This window comes from Giraffa tippelskirchi, chromosome 10 (assembly GCF_054371585.1).
Source record: "Giraffa tippelskirchi isolate mGirTip1 chromosome 10, T2T-mGirTip1v1.2.pri, whole genome shotgun sequence".
Taxonomy (NCBI): Eukaryota; Metazoa; Chordata; class Mammalia; order Artiodactyla; family Giraffidae; genus Giraffa; species Giraffa tippelskirchi.
In genome coordinates, this window is record NC_137284.1 from 10,345,504 (window position 1) to 10,367,833 (window position 22,330).

A 22,330-nucleotide genomic window follows, 5' to 3' on the forward strand; every position below is an offset into this window, starting at 1 on the left:
GGAGGCAGAGTCAAGGATGGGTCTGGGAAAGAGGGTATCACTGGGAGAAAGAGGGAAGCTAGGTAGCAGGGGCAGGGCTTGAGGGGGAAGAAAGCCCAGATATAAGGGTAAGCGACTGGGCAAGAGGGAAACCCTCTGTGCCCAGCCTGGCGCCACTGAGGCCCCAGAGGTGGAGAGGCTAGGAATGAATTATTCCAAGGGCAGGGGTGGGGGACAAGCCCAAGCTGGCACAGGAGAAGGCAGGCTCACCAGGGCCAGGGGAGTCCTCCCTGACCCCAGGTGATGAACAATGGTTCTCCCTGGACGGGCACAAAGGCTCCTACCCCGCATCCTACACTCACCATTTTGAGGTGATCCCCTTCCCGCCACCCAACCCTCCCCTCCTTCCTTGTCCGGTCAGACTTACATTCTTGCCGCGGTCCTGGCTGGGCTCCTCAGGGGCCAGCTCGCCAATCAACAGGGGCTTCATGAACTTGCGCACAAAATCAAGGTTGCGGTGGAAGGCCAGGAAGGCATCCTGGAGAGCAGGGGGCAGGTGGTGAGTACGAGGACCTCTACTCCGGCTCCTGCCAGCGCCTCCACCCCAGGAAGGGCAGGGCTTGCCAGCAGAAGCTCTGTGCCACTAGGACATCAGACACCAAACGGGGCATCCATGATCCGACCCCAAGTGTTCTCTGAGCCTCCTGGCAGGTCCTTGGCGCCAGATTCCCATGGAGATGCCACTTGGAGCTGCACCCTGATGAGGGCCCGCTGAGCTCGCCAAGGATGTTTACCAAAAAACGTGCCCCTCCAGGGATGTGGGCTGGGCAGGGCTGGGAACCAAATTCTCCGAGGGCTACTCTGCCAGCTGCCTGGTTCCCAGCAACTATGCCACCCACCACGCAGTGCACACGGCTGGAGCCTAGAGCCAGAACAAGCCTGGAGCTTACCACAGGCATGCAAAATGTGCTTAGATGATGCTATACCCAAAACAAATACACGATTACATAAACGCATTGGTGGGAGGAGCTATTTCATATTTCGAAAAGGTATGAAAATAATTATGAAGATTATGAAAGCTTTTTTATGCAGAGCTCTAAACTGTTATGTGTTAAGCCTGTGGCATCGGCCTTGCTTTATCTGCGTTGCTTTCCAAACTCTCTCTAATACTGCTGCATTGCTTTTAAAATTGAAAGAATGAATGCTGTGCCTTTTAATCTTTTTTCCAATTATTAAGCAATGAGGATAATTTTGGCAAATTCACAAAATGTACAGAAGAATAAAGAGGAAAATAAATACCACTCAGAGAATGACCACCACTGCTAATATATCAGGATATTTTTTTTCCAGTTTTTTTCCTATACATGTTATGTATGTTACATAAAACAAATACAGCATTTCTCTTACAGATGAGCTGACAATAGAGTCTCCCATTCCCACGGCATGCAGTGCGAGGTCACAGTGATAAACAATGTTCACCTTGCATCAAACTAAGCTTCAAGGTAACCTGAAACTAACATAATACTGTTAGTATCAATTATACTACTGCATAGTTGATAAGTCATGTCTGACTGTGCAACCCCAGAGACTGTAGCCCACCAGGCTCCTCTGTCCGTGGGATTCTCCAGGTAAGAATACTGGAGTGGGTTGCCATGCCCTCCTCCAGGGGATCTTCCCAACCCAGGAATCAAACCCACGTCTCCTTCATCTCATGCATCTCCTGCAGTGGCAGGCAGATTATTTACCACTGAGCCACCTGGGAAGCCAACATAATACTGGACATAAACTATATTTCCACTTAAAATTTTTAAAAATCAAGTTTTGAGATTTTGCTTGGAGAGAACAAATCAAATGACATCATGAAAAACAATTGGAAAAATCAATGTAGTTGTAGAAAAGTGAGGATGTCTGTGTGTATGTAGGAGGTGTGGTGGAGGAGGGGTCCTAGATTAAAAGAAACAGAAAAAGATATAACAGAAGACTATAAAAACTACAGTATTTGATTTGAAAGCCTCCTGTTTGGGGTGGGGGGAACCCAGCAGCTCTCCAAGACATTCTGGGGTTGAATGAGAAATTTTGGATATGGACAAGATATCTGGTCATGTTAAAGGAATCACTATTGAACTTCTCTGATGGTCCCGAGGTTAAGAATACACCTGCCAGTGCAGGGGACACGGGTTTGATCCCTGGCCTGGGAAGATTCCATATGTTGCTGGGCAACTAAGCCCACAGGTCCTAGAGCTTGCTCTGCAACAAAAGAAACCACTGCAATGAGAAGCCCACACCTCGAAACTAGAGAAAAGCTGGCAAGCAGCAACAAAGACCCAGCACAGTCATAAATAAACAATATTAAAAATTAATAAAGAATCAGTATTTTCTTAAATGTAATGAAAGTATTGTGATTATGTTAGAGAATGTCCCTGTTCTTAGAGGATGCTGAAATGGCATAATAATGATGCAGTTTATTTTCATATTATTTTCAAATGATTCAGCAAAAAACAACACATATATGCATAAAGAGGAACAAGAATGTGGCAAAATGTTGAGATTAGTGAATCTTGGTTAAGGATACACAAGTGTTCAATTCTTTCAACTTTTCTGCATATTTGGAAATTTTCAAAATTTAAGAAAAAACAAGGAAGAAATGAGGAAGATGCTAACAACTCATAAAAGTGTGTTCAGCCCCCATGCCCAAGTATCTCACAAGGGTAACTGCCAGTCTTCTTCCATTTCCTGGCATCAAGCCCTTTTGCCTGGTCTTTATTCTATTTGTGTCTAGAACAGACTGACAAAGCAACACTTTGTGCAGAGGAAAACTGGGCCTGGAGTCTTTTAAAAATGTCTGCACCCCTCCCTCGCTGAACCAAAAGGGATGGTAGCAGAGGATCAGAGCAAGTACCCCTTCAGATTAGAGATGGGCTGCTATTGCAGGGGCCCGGATAAGGCAGCGAGGAGCCTGGGGTCCGCTCTGGGCCAGCAGCCACCTCCGCCTCACCCCCGCCTCCATCTCCTCTGCATGTGAAGGCCCTCCCGCCGCCACACGGTTCCAAGGCCCTGAGAAAGGGCTCATCTCATCTGGGAGCCCCCAGAGGCCTTGGTGGTAAGGCAGTGAGCATGCAGGTGTGCTAAGCCGCTTCAGTCGGGTCCGACTCTTTGCGACCCCATGGACTGCAGCCCGCCAGGCTCCTCTGTCCATGGGATTCTCCAGGCAAGAATACTGGAGTGGGTTGCCATGCCCTCCTCCAGGGATCTTCCCAACCAAGGGATCGAACCTGCATCCCGGGAGGCTCCTGCATTGCAGGCAGATGCTTTACCACTGAGCCACCGGGAAGCCGGCCTGCAGTGAGCACAGCCTTCCACCGTCAGAGCTGAGAAGGGCCCTGTCACTGCTTCATCTCGAATGACACCACAGCTTTTGAGAAGCAGAGGGGAAGTTCTCGGTATGGCAGTTTCCTGACGAACAACGGCTGATAATAATGAAACAATCTCTACTCTGCCAGGCCATCGCCTCTCACCCAGTGCCCATGGCCTCCCCCAACCAGGTCCAGGTCACATCTCCCAGCCTCTGCCTGGACTGAGGAACCTGGCGGAGCAGATAAGACTCCTGTCCTGACCGAGGCCACCCCTGGGCCATCTCCAGGGGCCAAGGGAGAGGAAGAGCCACAATGTGCCAGGTGGGGAGAAAGGAAAGTGGTCTCCATTACCTCCCTGAAACCTCAAGCCCCACTTCACAGATCAAGGCACTGGAGCCCAGGAAGGTGACATTCAAGTGGCAATTGTTGTTTAGTTGCTCGGTCATGTCTGACCCTTTTGTGACTCTGTGGACTGCAGCCTGGCAGGTTCCTCTGTCCATGGGATTCCCCAGGCAAGAATACTGGAGGGGGTTTCCGTTTCCTTCTCCAGGGGATCTTCCCAACCCAGGGATCAAACCCAGGTCTTCTGCATTGGCAGGTGGATACTTTACCACTGAGCCACCAGGGAAACCCTCAGGGTCAAACCCAGGTTCACCCGACCCAGGGACCACGTCCCCACAAGCCTCACATAGGTTGAGAAAGCCAAGCTCTGTTCATTGTCTCATTGTCTAGGGTAGATGCAGCAGCTTTCTGAGCGGGCCCGGTGGAAACTACCCGGGAACCTGCTAAGCTGGTTCCCACGCTCTTTTGCCTGGCGGCCTGCTTCCTCAGCATCTCAGGGCTGGCTTGTCCCAACTTCCCACCCCATCTGAAAGAACCACGCCCTAGTCCCACGCTTTCTGGGACATGACCCTGCTTTATCTTCTTCATAACCATTATCAAAACCCACAAGCTATATTACATGCTCATTCTTTATTGCCTGTTTCCCCAACTAGAACATAAGCTCCACCGAAGGGCCAAGCCTGTCTCGTTTGCTGCAATAACCTCAGTACCAACAGTGATGTTCCAACGATGTGGGGTTCACAGGATCCCACAGCTGTGCACCCTCTCAGCTCAGCAGACTTTTCCACTCTTCAGCCATTTTGCATCTCTTGTGCTTCCAGAATATCATTGCCTTCCTGGTGGCTGAGATTATGCAGGTCAGCCATTGAACCATGGATTTTGTGTACCCATGAATCTTTACTTGTGCCAAAGGTCCTAGTTTAGAGATGAGAAAAGAGGCTGATGGAGGTGAAGCCAATGGGTCATGCTCCGGGTGCACCTAACTCTAGACTTTTCTGCTGTTCATACAAAAGTGAAAGTGATAGTTGCTCAGTGGTGTCCAACTATTTGTGACCCCATGGACTGTAGCCTGCCAGGCTCCTCTATCCATGGGTAAGAATACTGGAGTGGGTTGCCATTTCCTTCTCCATTTCCTTCCTGACCCAAGGATTGAGCCTGGATCTCCTGCATTGCAGGCAGATTCTTAACCATCTGAGCCACAGGGAAGCCCTGTTCATATAAAGGCCTCGATCACAATGAGCTTCTTCCTCCTGGAAGTTGATCACTTTTTGTGTGTCCCCTTGCAAGTGTCATAGGTGTGCCTCACAAGGTTGCAGGGGGCTCCCAGCAGCTGCTCGGTTAAAACATCTGGCTGACACAAGGTAGGCCAAGGGGCAAGGTAGTACAGGCCAATCCAAATGTTGACTTTGGAACAAGAACTGGAAGCAGGCTTTACCCTCATCTGACGGGGAGATTGGAACCAAAGACTTTTCAGGAAGGCCAGGGATGCAGGTGAAGGGGAGGGAGTGGCCGCTGGTTACGGGGCAGGGGAGGCAGACCCACCCCCAGGAGGGTAGATGTGTGTATTCAATGCTAGGGAGGTTAGGCTGTAGATAAAGGACCAAAACACCCAGATTCCCAAACGCAAGACCTTTACCAGTTCCTACATCCACCAACTCCCAGTTCCCGTGCCAGCCCTTTCTTCATGAAGAGATAGATCCTCCCTGTCCAGCCCCCATGCACTGAGCAGAACTCACAGCTCCTCCTGCACTGACCGTCAGGTGTCACATCTTATTTCTGGCTATGTCCAGCTCTGCAGCGGGCTGTGTGTGTCCGACTCTTTGCAAGACTATAGATTGTAGCTCGCCAGGCTCTTCTTATGTCCATGGGATTTTTCCAGGCAAGAATACTGGAGTGGGTTGCCGTTTCCTACTCCAGGGGATCTTCCAGACTCAGATCTCGAACCTGCGTCTCTTACGTCTCCTGCAATGGCAGGTGGATTCTGGGAAGCCTCCCACCTTTGCAGAGCAACGTGAATCTCTAATCCAGCTCCCCACATCTGGGCACAGGGACTGGGGAAGCTCAGGAGTAGCAACCTCAGGGCAGACAACGCTGCCAGCAGCAGCCCCAGGCACAGGGACTCTGCAGGACAAGGGGTTACAGAGGGAGATGTAGAGGAGGGACCCTTTGTTCTCAGCTGGATCCAAGGATGCTGACTTCCTTTCCACAGTGGGAAGATTTAAGCAGGATGACGGCAGGGTGGGAAGCCCCTGTGCCATGTCCCCTCCAAGGGAAAGAAGCAATGGAGGCTGGGGTCGGGGGCAGTGTTCTGTGGCCAGGGGGCTCTTGACGAGAGGGTCCCTGCTGATGCCAGGCACAGGTAACCCAGGCATGAAGGGATTACCACAGCAAGGAAACACATCTCAGTAAGATGCAGAACATACCAGCAATGCTGGGGCTGGGTACATGACCTTCCAGAGGCTGCAGCCAGCAGGAAGTGGACGGCTCCGACAAAGATCTAGCTGAGGGGGTGGAGCTGCCCTCCAGGCACAAACACCAGAGGGATTTCATGTAAATATCTTTTACCTTTGGCAAAAAAGAGGTCAAGTTTCCTCTGCTTCCTGCTTATTCTTTTCTGGTTTACTGAACTCCCTACTATGCAGACTGGTTCCAAGTTGGGAAAGGAGTAAGTCAAGGTTGTATGTTATCACCTTGCTCATTCAACTTACATGCAGAGTACATCATGTGAAATGCCGGGCTGGATGAAGCACAAGCTAGAATCAAGATTGCTGGGAGAAATATCAATAACCTCAGATATGCAGATGACACCACTCTTCTGGCAGAAAGCAAAGAGGAACTAAAGAGCCTCTTGATGAAAATGAAAGAGCAAATAGATGGGGAAACAATGGAAAGAGTGACAGACGTTATTTTCTTGGGGCTCCAAAATCACTGCAGATGGTGACTGCAGCCATGAAATGAAAAGACACTTGCTCCTTGGAAGAAAAGCTATGGCAAACCTAGTAGTAGTAGTAGTGTAGTGAAAGTCGCCCAGTCATGTCTGACTTTTTTCGACCCTGTGGACTATTCAGTCCATGGAATTCTCTAGGCCAGAATACTGGAGTGGGTAGCCTTTCCCTTCTCCAGGGGATTTTCCCAACCCAGGGACTGAACCCAGGTCTCTCACATTGCAGGTGGATTCTTTTTACCAACTGAGCCATGAGGGAAGCCCATGACAAACCTAGAGAGCATATTAAAAAGCAGATACATTACTTTACCGACAAAGGTCTGTATAGTCAAAGCTATGGTTTTTCCAGTAGTCGTGTATGGATGTGAGAGTTGGATCATAAAGAAAGCTGAGCACCGAAGAATTGATGCTTTTGAACTGTGGTGTTGGAGAAGATTCTTGAGAGTCCCTTGGACAGCATGGAGATCACACCAGTCACATCTAAAGGAAGTCAGTTCTGAATATTCATCGGAAGGACTGATGCTGAAGCTGAAACTCCAATACTTTGGCCACCTGATGCAAAGAACTGACTCACTGGAAAAGACCTGCACGCTGAGAAAAACTGAAGGGAGGAGACGGGTCAACAGAGGATGAGATGGTTGTGTAAAAGGAGGAAAGGGGCAGGGCACAACTTTTAAAAGAATGACATAGCCCAAGGACACAACTAAACCGATTGGAATCAAATGGGACCAAAGTGGCAGATAAGACTAGACCTTAATCCTCAATCAACAGGTGAAATGACACACCCAGAGGTGCCTTGAGGGTTCCACAGCACTGTTAAAAGACCAAGGAGTGGGCGGTGGCCCAAATCCTGGAAATCTCCACCCCTTCCCCAAAATAGCTGGAATAATACTCCCACTCATTAGCATATGAAATTACTCAGCCTATAAAAACTAACCACATCAAATTCTGCAGCCGCATTCGCCCTCTGCGATGGCCCACACTCGGTCTGTGGAGTGTGCTTCTCTCTGTATCTGAATAAATCCACTTCTTACCCATCACTTTGTCTCTCAATGAATTTTTTCTGCGATGAGACATCAAGAATCTGAGCTTCATTATGTCTTGAAACCAGGAACTGTGGGTTTTGGCTGTTTCAAGTCCCAAGCAGGATTTTGGCTTGTTTTGAGTTCCAGCCACATAGGTTCAAGTCCCAAACTGGGTTTTGGCTGGTTTCAAGTCCCAACCATGTGGGTTCGAGTCCCAATCTGAGGTAAACAGTTTCAGTTGGATGGTATCACCAACTCGCTGGACTTGAGTTTGAGAAAGCTCTGGGAGTTGGTGATGGACAGGGAAGCCTGGTGTGCTGCAGTCCATGGGGTTGCAAAGAGTTGGACACAACTGAGTGACTGAACTGAACGATTATGCATGCTGGAAACCTGTATACCCATGTGCAGGAGGCTAAGGGTCCCACAGTAATGACCCTGCACACAAGTAGAGTGTTCTGAAATTTAAAGAATGACTCACCCACAACCAATGTGAGCCGGATAATAAATAACCTTCCCATTTCATAGATCTGGAAAGTGAAGTTCAGGGTTAAGTGCCTTGCCTAAGATTTCTAAAGCTAGGACTCAAACCCAGGTCCTCTGCCTCTCAAACCTGCAGCCTCCTGACTTGAGGAGGCCAGAGATTCATTCCATTTTCAACCTGTCACCTTTTCCCAAGAACAGCCTAGGAGAAAGTGAAAAGAGGAATGAATCTTGACCTCTTCTCACCTTCCTTGGGTTCCCAGAGGCGACAGATGCAAACAGAGCAAGAAAAGTCACTGTGACCATGCACAGAGCTGGGGCAGCTGGGGTCTAGAGGCAAAAGTTCCAGTTCAAGTCTCAGTTTGAAAGGAGAAAAGCAAATCCAGCAAGTACATTCACTACCTTTGAATTATTCACCTTTGTGCCCAGGACCAACTCGGAGCTACACAGCTGCCGGGAAAAATGTGTGATGAGTAACTGTAATAGCATGCTTAGTTGTGTCTGATTCTTTACCCCATGGACTGCAGCCCACCAGGTTCCTCTGTCCATGGGATTTTCCAGGCAAGAATACTGGAGTGGGTTGCATTTCCTCCTCCAGGGGATCTTCCTGACCTGGGGATTGAACTCATATTTCCTGCATTGCAGGCAGATTCTTTACCTGCTGAGCCATCAGGGAAGATGTAGGACGAGTCTTTGTTAAACATGAAAAGTTCTGGATGGAGGGTGGGAAGGAGGTTTGAGATAAATTAAGAGTTTGGGATTAACACATACACACTACTATATATAAAATAGATAAACAACGAGGACATTACTGTATAGCACAGGGAGCTATATGGGATGTCTTGTAATAGAATCTGAAAAAGAATCTGAAATCTGTATGTATGTATATAACTGAATCACTTTGCTGTACATTTGAAACTGACACAACATTGTAAATTAACTATACTTCGATTGAAAAATAGAAAAAAAAAAAAAAGTTCTGCAGCTGTGGGACTCTGGCTCTCCAAGAGGAAAGATGCCCTGGGACACAGGCAAGGGCTCCCTTTGCCCACAGCAAGGCAAAGACCGGAGAAGAGCCAGAGGACTAGAGAGGAAGAAACCCAAGGTGAAAACAGGAAGGAAGGAGTAGAGGAGAAGGGAAGGGAAGATGGGCTAGGAGGTCTCCCTGATGGTAGATCCTGAGTTGTGGTCTGAGTGTTGCCAAGAGGGGCTTCTCTGTTGGCTCAGATGGTAAAGCGTCTGTCTGCAATGCGGGAGACCCAGGTTCGATCCCTGGGTGGGGAAGATCCCCTGGAGAAGGAAACAGCAGCCCACTCCAGTACTCTTGCCTGGAAAATCCCATGGGCAGAAGAGCCTGGTAGGCTACAGTCCATGGGGTCACAAAGAGTCGGACATGACTGAGCAACTTCACTTTGCCAAGACGGGCTTCCCAGGTGGCGCTAGTGGTAAAGAACTTGCCTCCCAGTGCAGGAGATGTTAAGAGATATGGGTTTGATCCCCGGGTTGGGAAAATCTCCTAGAGAAGGGCATGGCAACCCACTCTAGTATCCTTGCCTGGAGAATCCCATGGACAGAGGACTCTGGCAGGCTCCAAAGGGCCACAAAGAGTTAGACACGACTGAAGCAACTTAGCAGGCACACTGCCAAGAGATCAAGGTTTTTAAACCCAAGATCAATGAGAGCTACTCACTACAGGCCTAATCTGTACAATTGTGCCTTGTGAGCTGTAAAAATTTGGTTTCATTTTTTAGCTTGAAAGCAGAAGGACCAAATGACAACTGCCCTTGCTCTTCGGTAACAGGAAAATCCTGTTGAGGCCCCAGATTATTTGGCTTCCTTGACTGCCAGCCTCCGGTGAGGATTCTACTGCATCTAGATTGGCTCAGACGGTGCATTCGAGTGCTCCCAGGAAGCTGACCTCTGTCAACCCATCAACCCTTCCCAAACTTTACAGGACCGTAAATACTCTCACTGTCCCCACTCTGAGGAAGTCTACGCCCAAGGGCAAAGCTACTTGTTCAACAGCCGGAAAGTAGTCTCTCCATTCCCAGCCTGTTCCCGGGTCCCTGGAGTCCCCTCTCCAGAGACACTTGACTTCCTGTGTGGTCTTTTTCAATTGTGGTCCCAAGCGAAAGAGAGAGAGAGAGAGATGGGGAGAGAGGGAGAGAGGAAATCCAGTTGCTCACTCCACCATTATTCAACAAGATTAATGCATTTCATGCCCTAAAAGTTTTATCTCACAAGGCAGTAAGCTCTGGGCATAGAGATTCTTTCTGTGTCTTGCTACACCAAATGGACCTGGCATAGATTTAAAAAATTTTCCTCCAAATTCCTCTTTGTTTACTTTACATTCCAGCTGTTACATAATCCTCACTCTTACACTCACTTCTCTGATAACGTAATATGGAAGAACCTTGTCTGTAGTCTATTACAAGTAAATCACTAAAGGGATGTTTGCCTATAAACTTAAATTATACATAACGGCTCATCTCTGGGAACTCCGCTTCCCAGGTAATGAACATTGAGCTAAAATGTTAATACCTTTGTTTAGCTCCCAGAAAACCTCCTGACCAAACCTGTGAATGACTGCAGGGAGGAAGCCACTGCAGGGAGGAGACATCCCCTCGCGAGGCTGATGGAAACCAGAAGTGTTCGACTTTACTCCTTCCTCTTTCAGTATAAAAGGATCCTGAATTCTAAGTCAGGCAAGATGGGTCTTTGGGGCAGGAGTCCACCATCTTCTCAGTTTGCGGGCCTTAGGTATAAAGTCCTTATTCCTTGCCGCAACAACTATCTCTTGACTATTGGCCTGTCATACAGTGAGCAGCACAAGCTTAGACTTAGTACATTGCAGTAAATAACACTCCATTGCATTTATCTAACACTTGCAGTTTATGAAATGCCTTGCCACCTAAGAAAATGTATTTATTTAACACTACGGAATAAATGGGCTTCCCTTTCCCTGGTGGCTCAGACAGTAAAGAATCTGCCTGTGATGTGGGAGACCAGGGTTCGATCCCTGGGTGGGGAAGATCCCTTGGAGAAGGAAATGGCAACCCACTCCAGTATTCTTGCCTGGAGAATTCCATGGACAGAGGAGCCTGGTGGGCTACAGTCCATGGGGTTGCAGAAGAGTCAGACATGACTGAGCAACTAAAGAACAACAACAGAATAAACAGACCAATCCACAGGCTTTTGACTTTTCCTTCTAGGAAACTTTTCAATGAAGGCTCAACCACGGGCAGGAACCTTCAGAACTTATTAATGAAGTCATGGCAAGACTCCAACAAAGAGTCAAGTCTTTACTTGGGAACTCCTCTTACACCACCTCCTCACAGGGTTGTATAAAGGTCCCAGTGAAATAATAAATTGATGGTGCTTAAAAATCTTACACCCACTTAAGTTGCAATCACTTTCACAGCCCCAAGGGCTTAAGCCAAGTTCACAAGCAGGTAAAATGGGATGGGGCCAAAAGCTATCACTGACCCTCTGCTGGTCAAAGCAAGGAGCCAAATAACAGCTTAGATTACAGCTGTCTGACCTGCCCCCATCCTTTGACTTTGCCTGTCCCAAAGAGATAGAAGAGGTAGGGGAGACTTACAGCTCCACCCACTGACAGGCCCATAGAGCTTGGACAGCAAAAGCCCAAACAGGTCAGCATGCCAGACCTCCAGGTGGGATGAGCTATGTCAAGCTGATCCCTCCCTAGTCACCTTTCCCAAGTTCTCCGCGCTGTCAGACTTCTCTGCTTCTGGCTCACTGCCACCAAGAGTGGTCCCTTTCTTTCCTCCCTGCCTCTCTGAGTTCAGGGGGTGGTGGGGGAGGAGGGAGCTTGATGGGGGTGCTGTGCAGTCACAGAGCTGCCGATTTGGTGCGTAAAGGTGAGGGTGAGATGGGCAGCCCCGGCTCAGGGAAGATTCTAGGGCGCCCCTACCTCTCCCAGGGCAGGATACTAGGAAGGGCATTCTTGGCAGGATTTGGGAACAGAGGACCATTGAGCTGAAGTCCCAGAGTAACCTCGGGTGCAGCCGGACCTGTTGCACAAGCCAGCCTAGTGCTGCTATATCGTCCCGTTCCAAGGCCCCTCTCCACCTGGGCTTTGCAAACTCCAGTCCTTTTTCTTTCTACCAATTGCCATCAGCACCGCCTCCTCCCTCCCCTTCAAGAACGCCGACCTCTGCTGGGGGTGGGGGCGAGGAGGGGGGTCTCGGTAGTCTCAGAAAGCGTGGGAAAGGCAGCTACCAGGCGGGGTCTCCGAGGCAGCCATTGCGGACCGTCTGAGACTGGAATTCCAGCAGGAGCGAGCCCTGGCCGGGGACGAGCTTTCCTTCCCCGCCCCCTTGTCTGGCCGGAGAGCGGGGGACGCGCGCCGAGTCCTACACCTGGCTCCTCTCCCGCTCCTCTCCGCTGGGCCCAGGGCGGCCATCTTCCATGCTGGGGGCGCCAAAGTCCCAGGGTCCCGGCGCCCCGCTTTGGGGGAGTCCCAGGCTCCGGCTGAACTCGGAGGAAGGAACGGACGCAAGGGTCCGAGCGCGCGCCGTAGATCCTGCACGGATCTCCACCGCTCGGATCTGCCTCCTGGGCTCCAAAATCCGACCCCCACGGCACGCTGACCCAGCTGTACCACGGGACGAGGATTCGGAGCGGGAGGTGAGCGCCGTAGACACTTTTCCTTCCCTCAGGGACGGCCCCCCAAGCTCCACTCGGCGCTGGAGGTCTTGTCTGACGCCCTGGGACCCACGGCTCCTGCCTCCCTTCTGCAGCGGAGAAGGGTGGCGGGAGAGGCCCCAGGCCCTTACCGTAGCATCTTCCCCGGCGTAGTGCCCGATAACCCGCTGGCCCCCGGGGTGCCGGCTGGACCATTTGGTGATGTTGTAGACCTTGCGATCGATGACCAGCCACTTGTCGGTGCGCAGGTTGTGCTTCTGAATCTCCTCCCAGCGGTAGGTAGGTATCGGCGCCTCAAGCTCGGTGGCCCCCTCGCCCTGGTTCCCCCCCTTCCCCATGCTGCCTGCTGACCGGGTGGCCCAGTGCACTGCGGTGAGTGCGGTCCGGGCCCTTCTCGCTTTCGGCTTTTGTCTTCTCCTCCTCCTCCTCCTCCTCCCACGACGTCCCCTCCCCCAGCCTCCTCGCCTCGGCTCCGGAGTATCCCTGCCTTTCCTCTCCGCTTCCAAGTGCCCCCAAGCGGTCCCCTCCCTCCGGCCCTCCCTCCGGCCCCCCCTCCGGCCCCCTCCCCTCCCAGCTCGCAGTGGACTTTTGCCTCCAGAGAAAACTCCTGGGTAGCTCAGGGCCTCGAAGCCTCCTCTGCCCGCCCCTCCGGCTCCCCCCGCCCGGGTCTCCGCATCCTCCTGCGTTCCCCTCCGCCTGGGTTTCCACAGTGATCAGCAGAGCGCCTGCACCAATCCGGGCGCGTCGCCCCTCCTGCCATTGGCCCAGGAGGATCTTTCGAAGGCCAGCGGGCTGGGGCAGCGGTTCCCGGCTCCCCCGCCTGCCGGGCCACGCGGAGACCAGAGGGGCCGGGAGGCTGGTTACGTGTCCGACCTCCTCCCTCCCCCCACTCCAGCCCGGGGCGCCCAAGGAGATCCCAGGGGAGCCTGGCGGGCAAGAGGGGGCGGCGGTTGGGGTTCCTGGCGCTTACGCGCACGCCGGCGACCCGCGCTCCCGGGTATGCACCTGATACCGGCACAAAGAGGGCCGCGTGGCCCCGCGCGCTTTGCGGTGGGGACCCGCCGCAGGCCGGGCTCAGGGCGCGCAGGCGCGGCCAAGCAGCCGGGCTGGCTATTTCCACTGGGACCAGCCTCGTTAGGTGACTCCCTCCCGTACCCTGCTAGAATCGGGACTCCAGTATCTCCACATTGTGCTCGCTGTCCACACTGGCGCCCTCCTGCAGCCTCCCTGGGGGAACGCCAGCCTGCGGCTGGCCCAGGGCTCCAAAGCCTGTAATCAGTGGATCTTAGAATTGTGGAACCTCTGATGTGCTTCCTAATGTGTTCGGCGCCATGGTGGGAAGAGGACGGAGGGGGACGCCGTGGTGGGGAGAGTGGGGACAGGAGGACTTGGTTCTGGCCCTGAACTCAGGAATCTCGCAATTGGGAAGAAATACTATGGAAACAATACAGGACCTCATACGATGAACTGTTCAGTGCTGTTATACAGACTCCGGAAGATAAAGATGGGGATATCAAAAGAATAGACCTGTGCAGGCCCCCAGCGCCAATGGACCGAGCTGCTTGGCATTAGTGCCCTAGTGAAAGGACTGCCTGGCTTAGAAAGCTGAATTCCTCTACCCTCCCAGGTTTTTGCCTAGTCTAATAACGAAAATGATATAAGATATTATCAGGAGAAAAACAAACATTTAATAATATGTATACCTCCTGTAGGGCTTCCCTGAAGGCTCAGATGATAAAGAATCTGCCTGCAATGCAGGGGACCCACTTCTGATCCCTGGGTCTGGGGAGATCCCCTGGAGAAAGGAATGGCAACCCATTCCAGTATTCTTGCCTAGAGAGTTCCATGGACAGAGGAGTCTGGTGGGCTACAGTCCATGGGGTCACAAAGAGTCAGACAGGACTGAGGGACTAACAGTTTCACTTTTTCATACCTCCTGTATACATGTGAGCTATTCAGAAAAACAGAGTAACTCCCTGAAAATTGCATGGTGGAAGCCCTTCACCCTAAATACCATCTTCAGTTAAAAACAAAAGATGTGAGACTTCCCTGGTGGTCCAGTGGTTAAGAATCCACCTGCCAATGCAGGGAACACTGCTTCGATTCCTGGTTGGGGAAGATCCCACATGCCTTAGAGCAACTAAGCCTGTGTGCCGCAAGTACTGAAACCCTTGTGCTCAGGGCAGGTGCTCTGCAACAAGAGAAGGCACTGCAGTGAGAACCTGGCACACTACAAGGAGGAGTGGCCCCCCCCCTTGCCACAACTAGAGAAAGCTCATGAGTAACAACCAAAGACCCAGTGCAGCCAAAAATAAATATATATATTTAAAGCAGAAGATGTAGGATTTCCCTGGTGGTCCAGTGGCTAAGACTCTGCTCTTCCATGAAGGGGCCCAGATTCCATCCCTGGTCTGGATCCCACGTGCCAAAGCTAAGAGTTCACATGCCACAACTAAGTCCCTGCCCAGCCAAATAAATAAATAAAAATAAATATTTAAAGCAACAAACAAAAGATGTTGGGGGTGGAGACCTATGGAAGGTCACCAGGAAAAGCACAGTAAACAAGGTTAGGTTTTCTGTGGATTTGAGGCCTTATCTTCTGCACTGGACATGAGTTTGAGTAAACTTCGGGAGTTGTTGATGGACAGGGAGGCCTGGTGTGCTGCAGTCCATGGGGTTGCAAAGAGTCGGACACGACTGAGCGACTGAACTGAACTGAACTGAATTTCTGCACTGGTAAGTGTTTCTAGAAATAAGGTCATCTTCCTCTTCCCGGTACATTGAGGGAGATACCCTTACAGATGGAGATTTCCCCTGTACATGTGAATACCTCTTACAAAAGGGTAACTTCTACTCAGTTTTCAGAGCTTCTCATGGTCTGCAGTTTCTTAAAAGTAATCAGCCTGAAATAGCCCTATGCCAAAGAGTTAAATTCTGTGGTGGCAAATTTTGCTCCCTTATAGCAGAAAATTCCTTTGAAAATTTCCCAAGATGTCTCACAGCCCAGAAACTAGGTTGATAGATTGGTCCGTACCTCATTGAACCAGTTTCCCAATGGTGAGAATAGGTCAGTTCAGTTAGAGTTATATGTCTCATTTCAGGAGGTAAGTGATGCAACTGGGTCCCCAAAGTTAGCCCTATATTGTGGAGGAAATCAGATATTTAATAAGAGGAATTTCTTTTTCTTTTTTAACTTTTAATTTTGTATTGATGATTAACAATGTTGTGATAATTTCAAGTGAGGGACTCAGCCATACACATATATGTATCCATTCTCCCCAAACTCCCCTCCCATCTAGGCTGCCACGTAACACTGAGTAGAGTCCATGTGCTGTACAGGAGGCCCTTGCTGGTTATCCATTTTAAATCCAGCATCGTGTACAGGCAACCATACGTTCATTCTCCAAGTTTGTGAGTCGTAGTAAGAGGAATTTCTAAGGAAACAAACTGAATGGTTGGAGGAAGTTATAACCCAATGTCTGAGTCCTGAGAGCCGCCAGTGAGAACTGACATCAGTTCCAGATGTCAGGCTCAAAGCATCTTCAGATGGAGCGAGGGCAAGTGGAGGCAATCAGATTCTCCTGATTTGCAGTTTGATATCATCAGGCATACTGGTGGCCCATTGAATTTTTCTGAATGGCCCAGACAACAAACACAAAGAAGATTGTCTAAAATGAACTATTGTGGCAATTTCTCTGAAGTTTATATCAAGTCATTCAGTCTGTAGGGCTTCGAGGAAAAGAGCAGCCTTTGTTCTTAGTGATTCCAAGTCAGAAGGGTGGGAGAAAATTGGAAAGTTTAGTTCGGAGCGTCATAACCAGATATTGAAGGAAACTAGTAGAATTCAGGATCCAGTTCAGTTCACAAGTAAATAACAAAATCTCAAAGACAATGAACAGCACTAGAGTCTGATATCTACCAAGGTGTGCTATTGAAACAATTTTTCTCTTTAAAATTGCCCTGTTCAGTCACTAAGTTGTGTCTGACTCTTTGCAACCCCTTGGACTGTAGCACGCCAGACTTCCCTGTCCTTCACCATCTCCTGGAGTTTGTTCAAACCCATATCCATCGAGTCAGTGATGCCATCCAATCATCTCATCCTCTGTTGCCCTCTTCTTCTCCTGTCCTCAATCTTTCCCAGCATCAGGGTCTTTTCCAATGAGTCGGCCCCTCGAATCAGGTGGCCAAAGTATTGGAGCTTCAGCATCAGTCTTTCCAATGAATATTCAAGGTTGATTTCCTTTAGGATTGGCTGGTTTGATCTCTTTGCTGTCCAAGGGACTCTCAAGAGTCTTCTCTAGCACCACAGTTCAAAAGCATCAATTCTTTGGCACTCAGCCTTCTTTATGGTCCAACTCTCACATCCATAAAAGACTACTGGAAAAACCATAGCTTTGACTATATGGACCTTTGTCAGCAAAGTATTGTCTCTCCTTTTTAAGATGATGTCTAGGTTTGACATTGCTTTTCTTCTAAGGAACAATTGTCTTTTAATTTCATGGCTGCAGTCAGCATACACAGTGATTTTGCAGCCCCCCAAAATAAAATCTGTCACTGTTACTACTTTTTCCCCATTTATCTGCCATCAAGTGATGGGACTGGATGCCATGATCTTAGTTTTTTGAATGTTGGGTGTTAAGCCATCTTAAAATCACCTTAATTTCTACCAAAGATAGACAAATAAAGACCAATTTGTTTGCAAAAGAAGTATAGCCTCATCAGACTTGGCCAGATTATCTACATAAGTGCAACAAGAATAGTGATTGATCATGTAGGCTCTCTAAAATCTGCTTTGTGGGAACTTTACATAAGGAATCTTCAGAGTGAAATTTTCACAGCTTCTTGAGGTCAAGAAGCCAAGCCAAGGACCAGCCATTGTGAAAATTAATTAACGGAAACCTCATTTAAGATGGAGTTGGGAGGTCAGAAGAGGGAGCTCTCATGCCCCACCGTTCAGTGTCAGTTGCAAACCCTATAGAAAGCACTCTGACTGTATAGTCCATGCGGTCGCCGAGTCAGATAGGACTGAGCGACTTGCACTTGGCATCTCCAGCAGAAGGTTACTACTTAACACCCAGAAGGAGGAAGGAAGAACTTCTCCTTGCCCTGCAACAGCCCAGCCAACAAGAGATTGTCACAACTCGGCAAATGAAAAGCCACTACATTTCAAACTTCCTGTTTTTTCCAATGGAGTCTTTGTTTATATCAGCCCCTCCTAGCTTCCCTTTCTCTTCTATCAAAGAATGATTTTGAAACCGCTAGGTGGCATTCAGCAAGAGGCAAAGTGATAGCGAAGAAGTGATTTATCAGATTAGGACACTTGTGGTGCTTACAAGTGGGTAGGAGAGAGGATGCTGTGCCCCGAGAACTTAGTGGGCTACGTAGTAGGCTTCCTTATAATCAAAGGAAAAGTGTGTGTGGGGGGAGGGGAAGACCACTTTATTCTTCATTCTTGAGTAGACGTCACGCTTCCATCATCAGCTCCTCCTCCAGGTTGGACAGTGGAGTTTTCATATCCCTACATGGTCAAGCTGGGACTGTCATGGCACTATGGAAAAATAATTTCAGGTCTCAGTACAATGAGGAACTTTCACTTTGGAGTGTCACCTTTCCAGAAATTATTGTTTTTTATGTGTGCAGAGAGCATGTCCTAGAGGTCATTAACTTACTGAGCTCACTGGGCAGAATGCGGATCTCACGCCACCATTGTTTTATTGTTTTGAGGCGTGTCTCATGTCTCTGTTTCATGGTTTTATGGTTAAGCAAACCTGTTTTCTTGAGTGATCATTAACTTACTGAGGTCTCCCAAAGCCCCCTAAAGTTCCCTCTATAATTGCCTAATGGGATTTCTGAGCTAACTGATTATCCTACTCTGTCCCTATCAGTTCTCCCCTTTGTTCTCCAGATTTGCTTGTGATTTGCCATAGGTTGTATGTACCAGACTGCAGTTCTCTGCTGTTCCCGTATACACCCATTTTGCTGGTAAAATAACTGACTGTTTTGTTTTAGGTCAACACCATCAGACTCTCCTCCAATGCCTATAGATTTGAGTGAGTCCTCTATTTTTGAGGTTCCCCCAAATATCGTGAGATTCCTGCCCCTGCCAGGAAGTGGCGGATGAAGGCCTCATTCATCTGGTAAGCTTGCTGGTAATCTTGTAAGTAAGGTGCCAGGCCAGCTTTGTGAAGGGGCTTTATTGGCTCATAAAGTCAACCTGAGTTCTTTAAAGCTGTCTGGTCAAATCTGAGTCTCTGCACATCTCTCAAATTTGGCATTCCAGTCAAAGGTTTGGTAATATAACGAATGTTTCCCGTTGTGTCCTGCTATAAGGAGAACAGATTCTTAGAAACTAAGAGTTTCTGAATTCTGAAGGCGTCTGGTAGAGAGAAGACATAAATGTTTCATCTTTGTTCACAAGATATATTTTACTAAATTACTGTAAGTCGTAGATAGCTTGAGAGAAAAAAGTTTCCTTAAGTGTGGAGAGCGTGCATGTGTGCATGCATACTCAGTCGTTTCCAAATCTTTGCAACCCCAGGTAGGCAGATTCTTTACCACTGCACCACCTGGGATGCCTAAGTGTGGAAAGACAAAACCTTAAAGAACCCTAAAGCAATAAAAGAACCTTAAAGCAATAAAACAAAGTCACAAAAATTATAGTCATTCTTATCAGTTTATTCAATTCCATATCATTCTTGATCTTTTGTTAGCAATTTTATGAATCCAGTTTTTCCTTAGGGTTCTGTTAATTCTTACCCAGTTCAGTTTTATGGTCTTAAGGTTATCAGAAATGTGTATTTTTCAGAATTCCTTTTCTTGAATCTCCTTGATTCTGCATACATTTGAGTGTTTTGCTTTTCCTCTGGCTCCATTTAGCTTAGGAAAAATTCCTGCTGGATCTGAATATCAGCTATCATTATGACTTCAGCCAGACTGGTGGCCTCTCACCTTATTTTCTTTCTGTCTTTTATCGAACCATTAATCTCAGGAGGTAATCCACAAAAACTTCTGAGAATCCTTCCTGCATTTAAGGCATTCTTTAACTATGGCCCTTAGCTTGGCCTTTGATCGAGGAGTGACACATATCTAAGAAAGACTGTCTGCAACCTCAAGTGGTTTTATTTTCAAAAATAATTGTCTAATAGTCTCTTCAGAGTGGAAAGGGAATTCAGGCAAAGGATTACTAGGATAAGCACTCAAAGGAGGACAGAGAGGAGCAGTAGGAGTTAAATTATTCTCATGGTTTGTTTTCTTTTCTGTAAATTATCTTTTAGTTTAAATTTCATTTCTCACGTTTGTTTGTTTGTTTAAATGTATTGAGTTGTTTTATTTTGGGTTGTTCTGGGTCTTCATTGCTGCACTCGGGTTTTCTCTAGCTGTGGCAAGCGGGGGTCACTCTTCATTGTAGCGCGTGAGCTTCTCATTGCAGTGGCGTCTCTTGTTGCAGAGCATGGGCTTCAGCAGTTGCAGCACACAAGCTCAGTCTCTCTGCAGCACATGGAATCGTCGGAGACCAGGGATCAAACCCATGTCCCGTGCATTGGCAGGCGGATTCCAATCCACTGTGCCACCAGGGAAGTCCTAACCTTTTGTTGTGATACCTCTTGTATCTTTATTTTTCATTAGCCTTTTACAACAAATCTTTCAAGAGGGTATTTTGGAACCTTTGGGAGGCTTCCACATACCAATTAAAATAGGTATCCCTCTAACTGTTTGATTTCAGAAGCCCTTGCTTGCAAGTGTACTTCCTAAATGGTCTTATCTAATCAGAATATTCCCCATTTTTGTCATGGTAGTTCTAGGCTGCAATTTCTCTGAGGGCTGGCAGCAACTGGGTCGGAACCTAGCCACAAATGAAATATAACCCACATTTTCTGTCTAGCCAGGCGTGCTAAGTCACTTCAGTCATGTCGGACTTTGTGACCCCATGGACTGTAGCCTGCCATGCTCCTCTGTCCATGGGGATTTTCCAGGCAAGAATATGGGAGTGGGTTACCATGCCCTCCTCCAGGGGATCATCCTAGGGATAGAACCCACACCTCTATGTCTCCTGCATTGGCAGGCGGGATCTTTACCACTAGTGCCACCTGGGAAGCCCTAATCAGCTTTACCCTGATACAAAAGAAAAAGTAAAAAAAAAGAGAAATGATTAAATATACAAACTGAAAAAAAAAATGGGCTGTGGCCCAATTCTTGGAAATCCCCAAACCTTCCCCCAAATAGTTGGAATAATCCTCGCATTCTTTAGCCTATGAAATTACCCACCCTTATAAAAAGTGACAACACTGTGCCCTGATGCCTCTCTCGCCTTCTGAGATGGCCCTCACTCCGTCTACAGAGTGTGTATCTCCCTCAACGAACCTTCTTTCGCTTTACCATGACTCGCTCTTGAATTCTTTCTTGTGCAAAGCCGAGAACCCATACTAGGCAGCCATCCCAGGGACTTGCCTGAGACCTCGGACAGGACCATCTTCTCGAGCCTTCCTTTCTTTCCTGCAAGAGGCGTCCACAAGAGAGTGAAAAACATGCAGCTGTCACACAATCCAGAAAGTTCACTCTCAAAGACAGCCTAAGAAGTAAAACCCTTTGTTGCTACAGGTGGTAAGAATGATGTTGTGAAAGTGGATCTCCAGTTTCCCAGTAGCAAGCCGGGTGCCTCTGGTTATGGAACTGCTAATCTTTGACACCTGGAAGGTGCTCCCGGCATGGATTTTTGTGTTTTTTTTTAGCACTAACAAAGCAACAGAAGTTGACAAGACAAAGGCCTCTTATGGACAATGACACCTTATGACAAAGTCGCGTAAGAGCTGGCAAGGTTGAACAAAGAGATTGCAGAGAGCCCAGTTAATTGCAAGCCCAGGTCATTATCTGAGCATCTGACTAACTGGCTGATTGGATCCATAGCTTGTATGGTGTCCATTAGATGCACACTGGTACGTGCACCTCCCTGCTGGCAAGAGACTTGACCGCGTATTCTCACTGGGCATAAAGTCAAGCACTCAGGACATGGATGACAGAGACAAAAGAAAACAGTAACCCTCCTTGGAAAGAAAAGGGTCAATATAAAACACATAACGTTCTTACCAAAATCCGAGAGCACCAAGGAACTAATTCCACAGATATTTTCTCCAGCTAATCTACATTTACGTAAAGAAAAGGACTCTCACCTCTCTTATTTCCATCATCCTGCAGGCAGAGATCCGGGAGACTGATGTGAAAAGAATTCTTAATTTCTGCCAGCTTTTGCCTGAGGCCCCAGGTTCTCTCAGCTGCAGCAGTTGATTAAACAGATTAAACTACCAGGGAGGCATTTTTTTCTTTTACCCTTCTAGGGTCTTTAACTAGTCTAATAATTAAACTGATGTAGGACAGATTACCCTGGTGGCTCAGATGGTAAAGAATCTGCCTGCCAATGCAGGAGACCTGGGCTCAATCCCTGGGTCAGGAAGATTCCCTGGAGAAGGAAATGGCAACCCACTCCAGTATTCTTGCCTGGAGAGTTCCATGGACAGAGGAACCTGGCAGGCTACAGTCCATGG

General features: G+C 48.5%; 1 protein-coding gene and 1 long non-coding RNA gene across 3 annotated transcripts in view; one reads left to right on the forward strand and one right to left on the reverse strand.

The window, feature by feature from the left end:
* FADS2 (fatty acid desaturase 2) overlaps positions 1 to 13,175 on the reverse strand; it is a 37,895-nt gene extending 24,720 nt beyond the window's left edge. For both annotated transcript variants that reach the window (XR_014067542.1, XM_081536687.1), the window contains exons 1-2: positions 12,923 to 13,175; positions 407 to 517 (exon numbers count right to left, since the gene is read on the reverse strand). Coding sequence is in view for 1 of the 2 variants with exons in the window: in XM_081536687.1 (XP_081392813.1) it covers positions 407 to 517; positions 12,923 to 13,129 (318 nt within the window). In the remaining variant the exon portion in view is untranslated. The remainder of the gene's footprint in view (positions 1 to 406; positions 518 to 12,922) is intronic.
* Positions 13,176 to 18,800: 5,625 nt separating this feature from the next.
* LOC145524447 (uncharacterized) lies at positions 18,801 to 22,093 on the forward strand. Its single transcript, XR_014067543.1, has 2 exons — positions 18,801 to 18,928; positions 20,221 to 22,093. It is a non-coding gene; the product is annotated as an uncharacterized LOC145524447 (long non-coding RNA).
* The last annotated feature ends 237 nt before the right edge of the window (positions 22,094 to 22,330 follow it).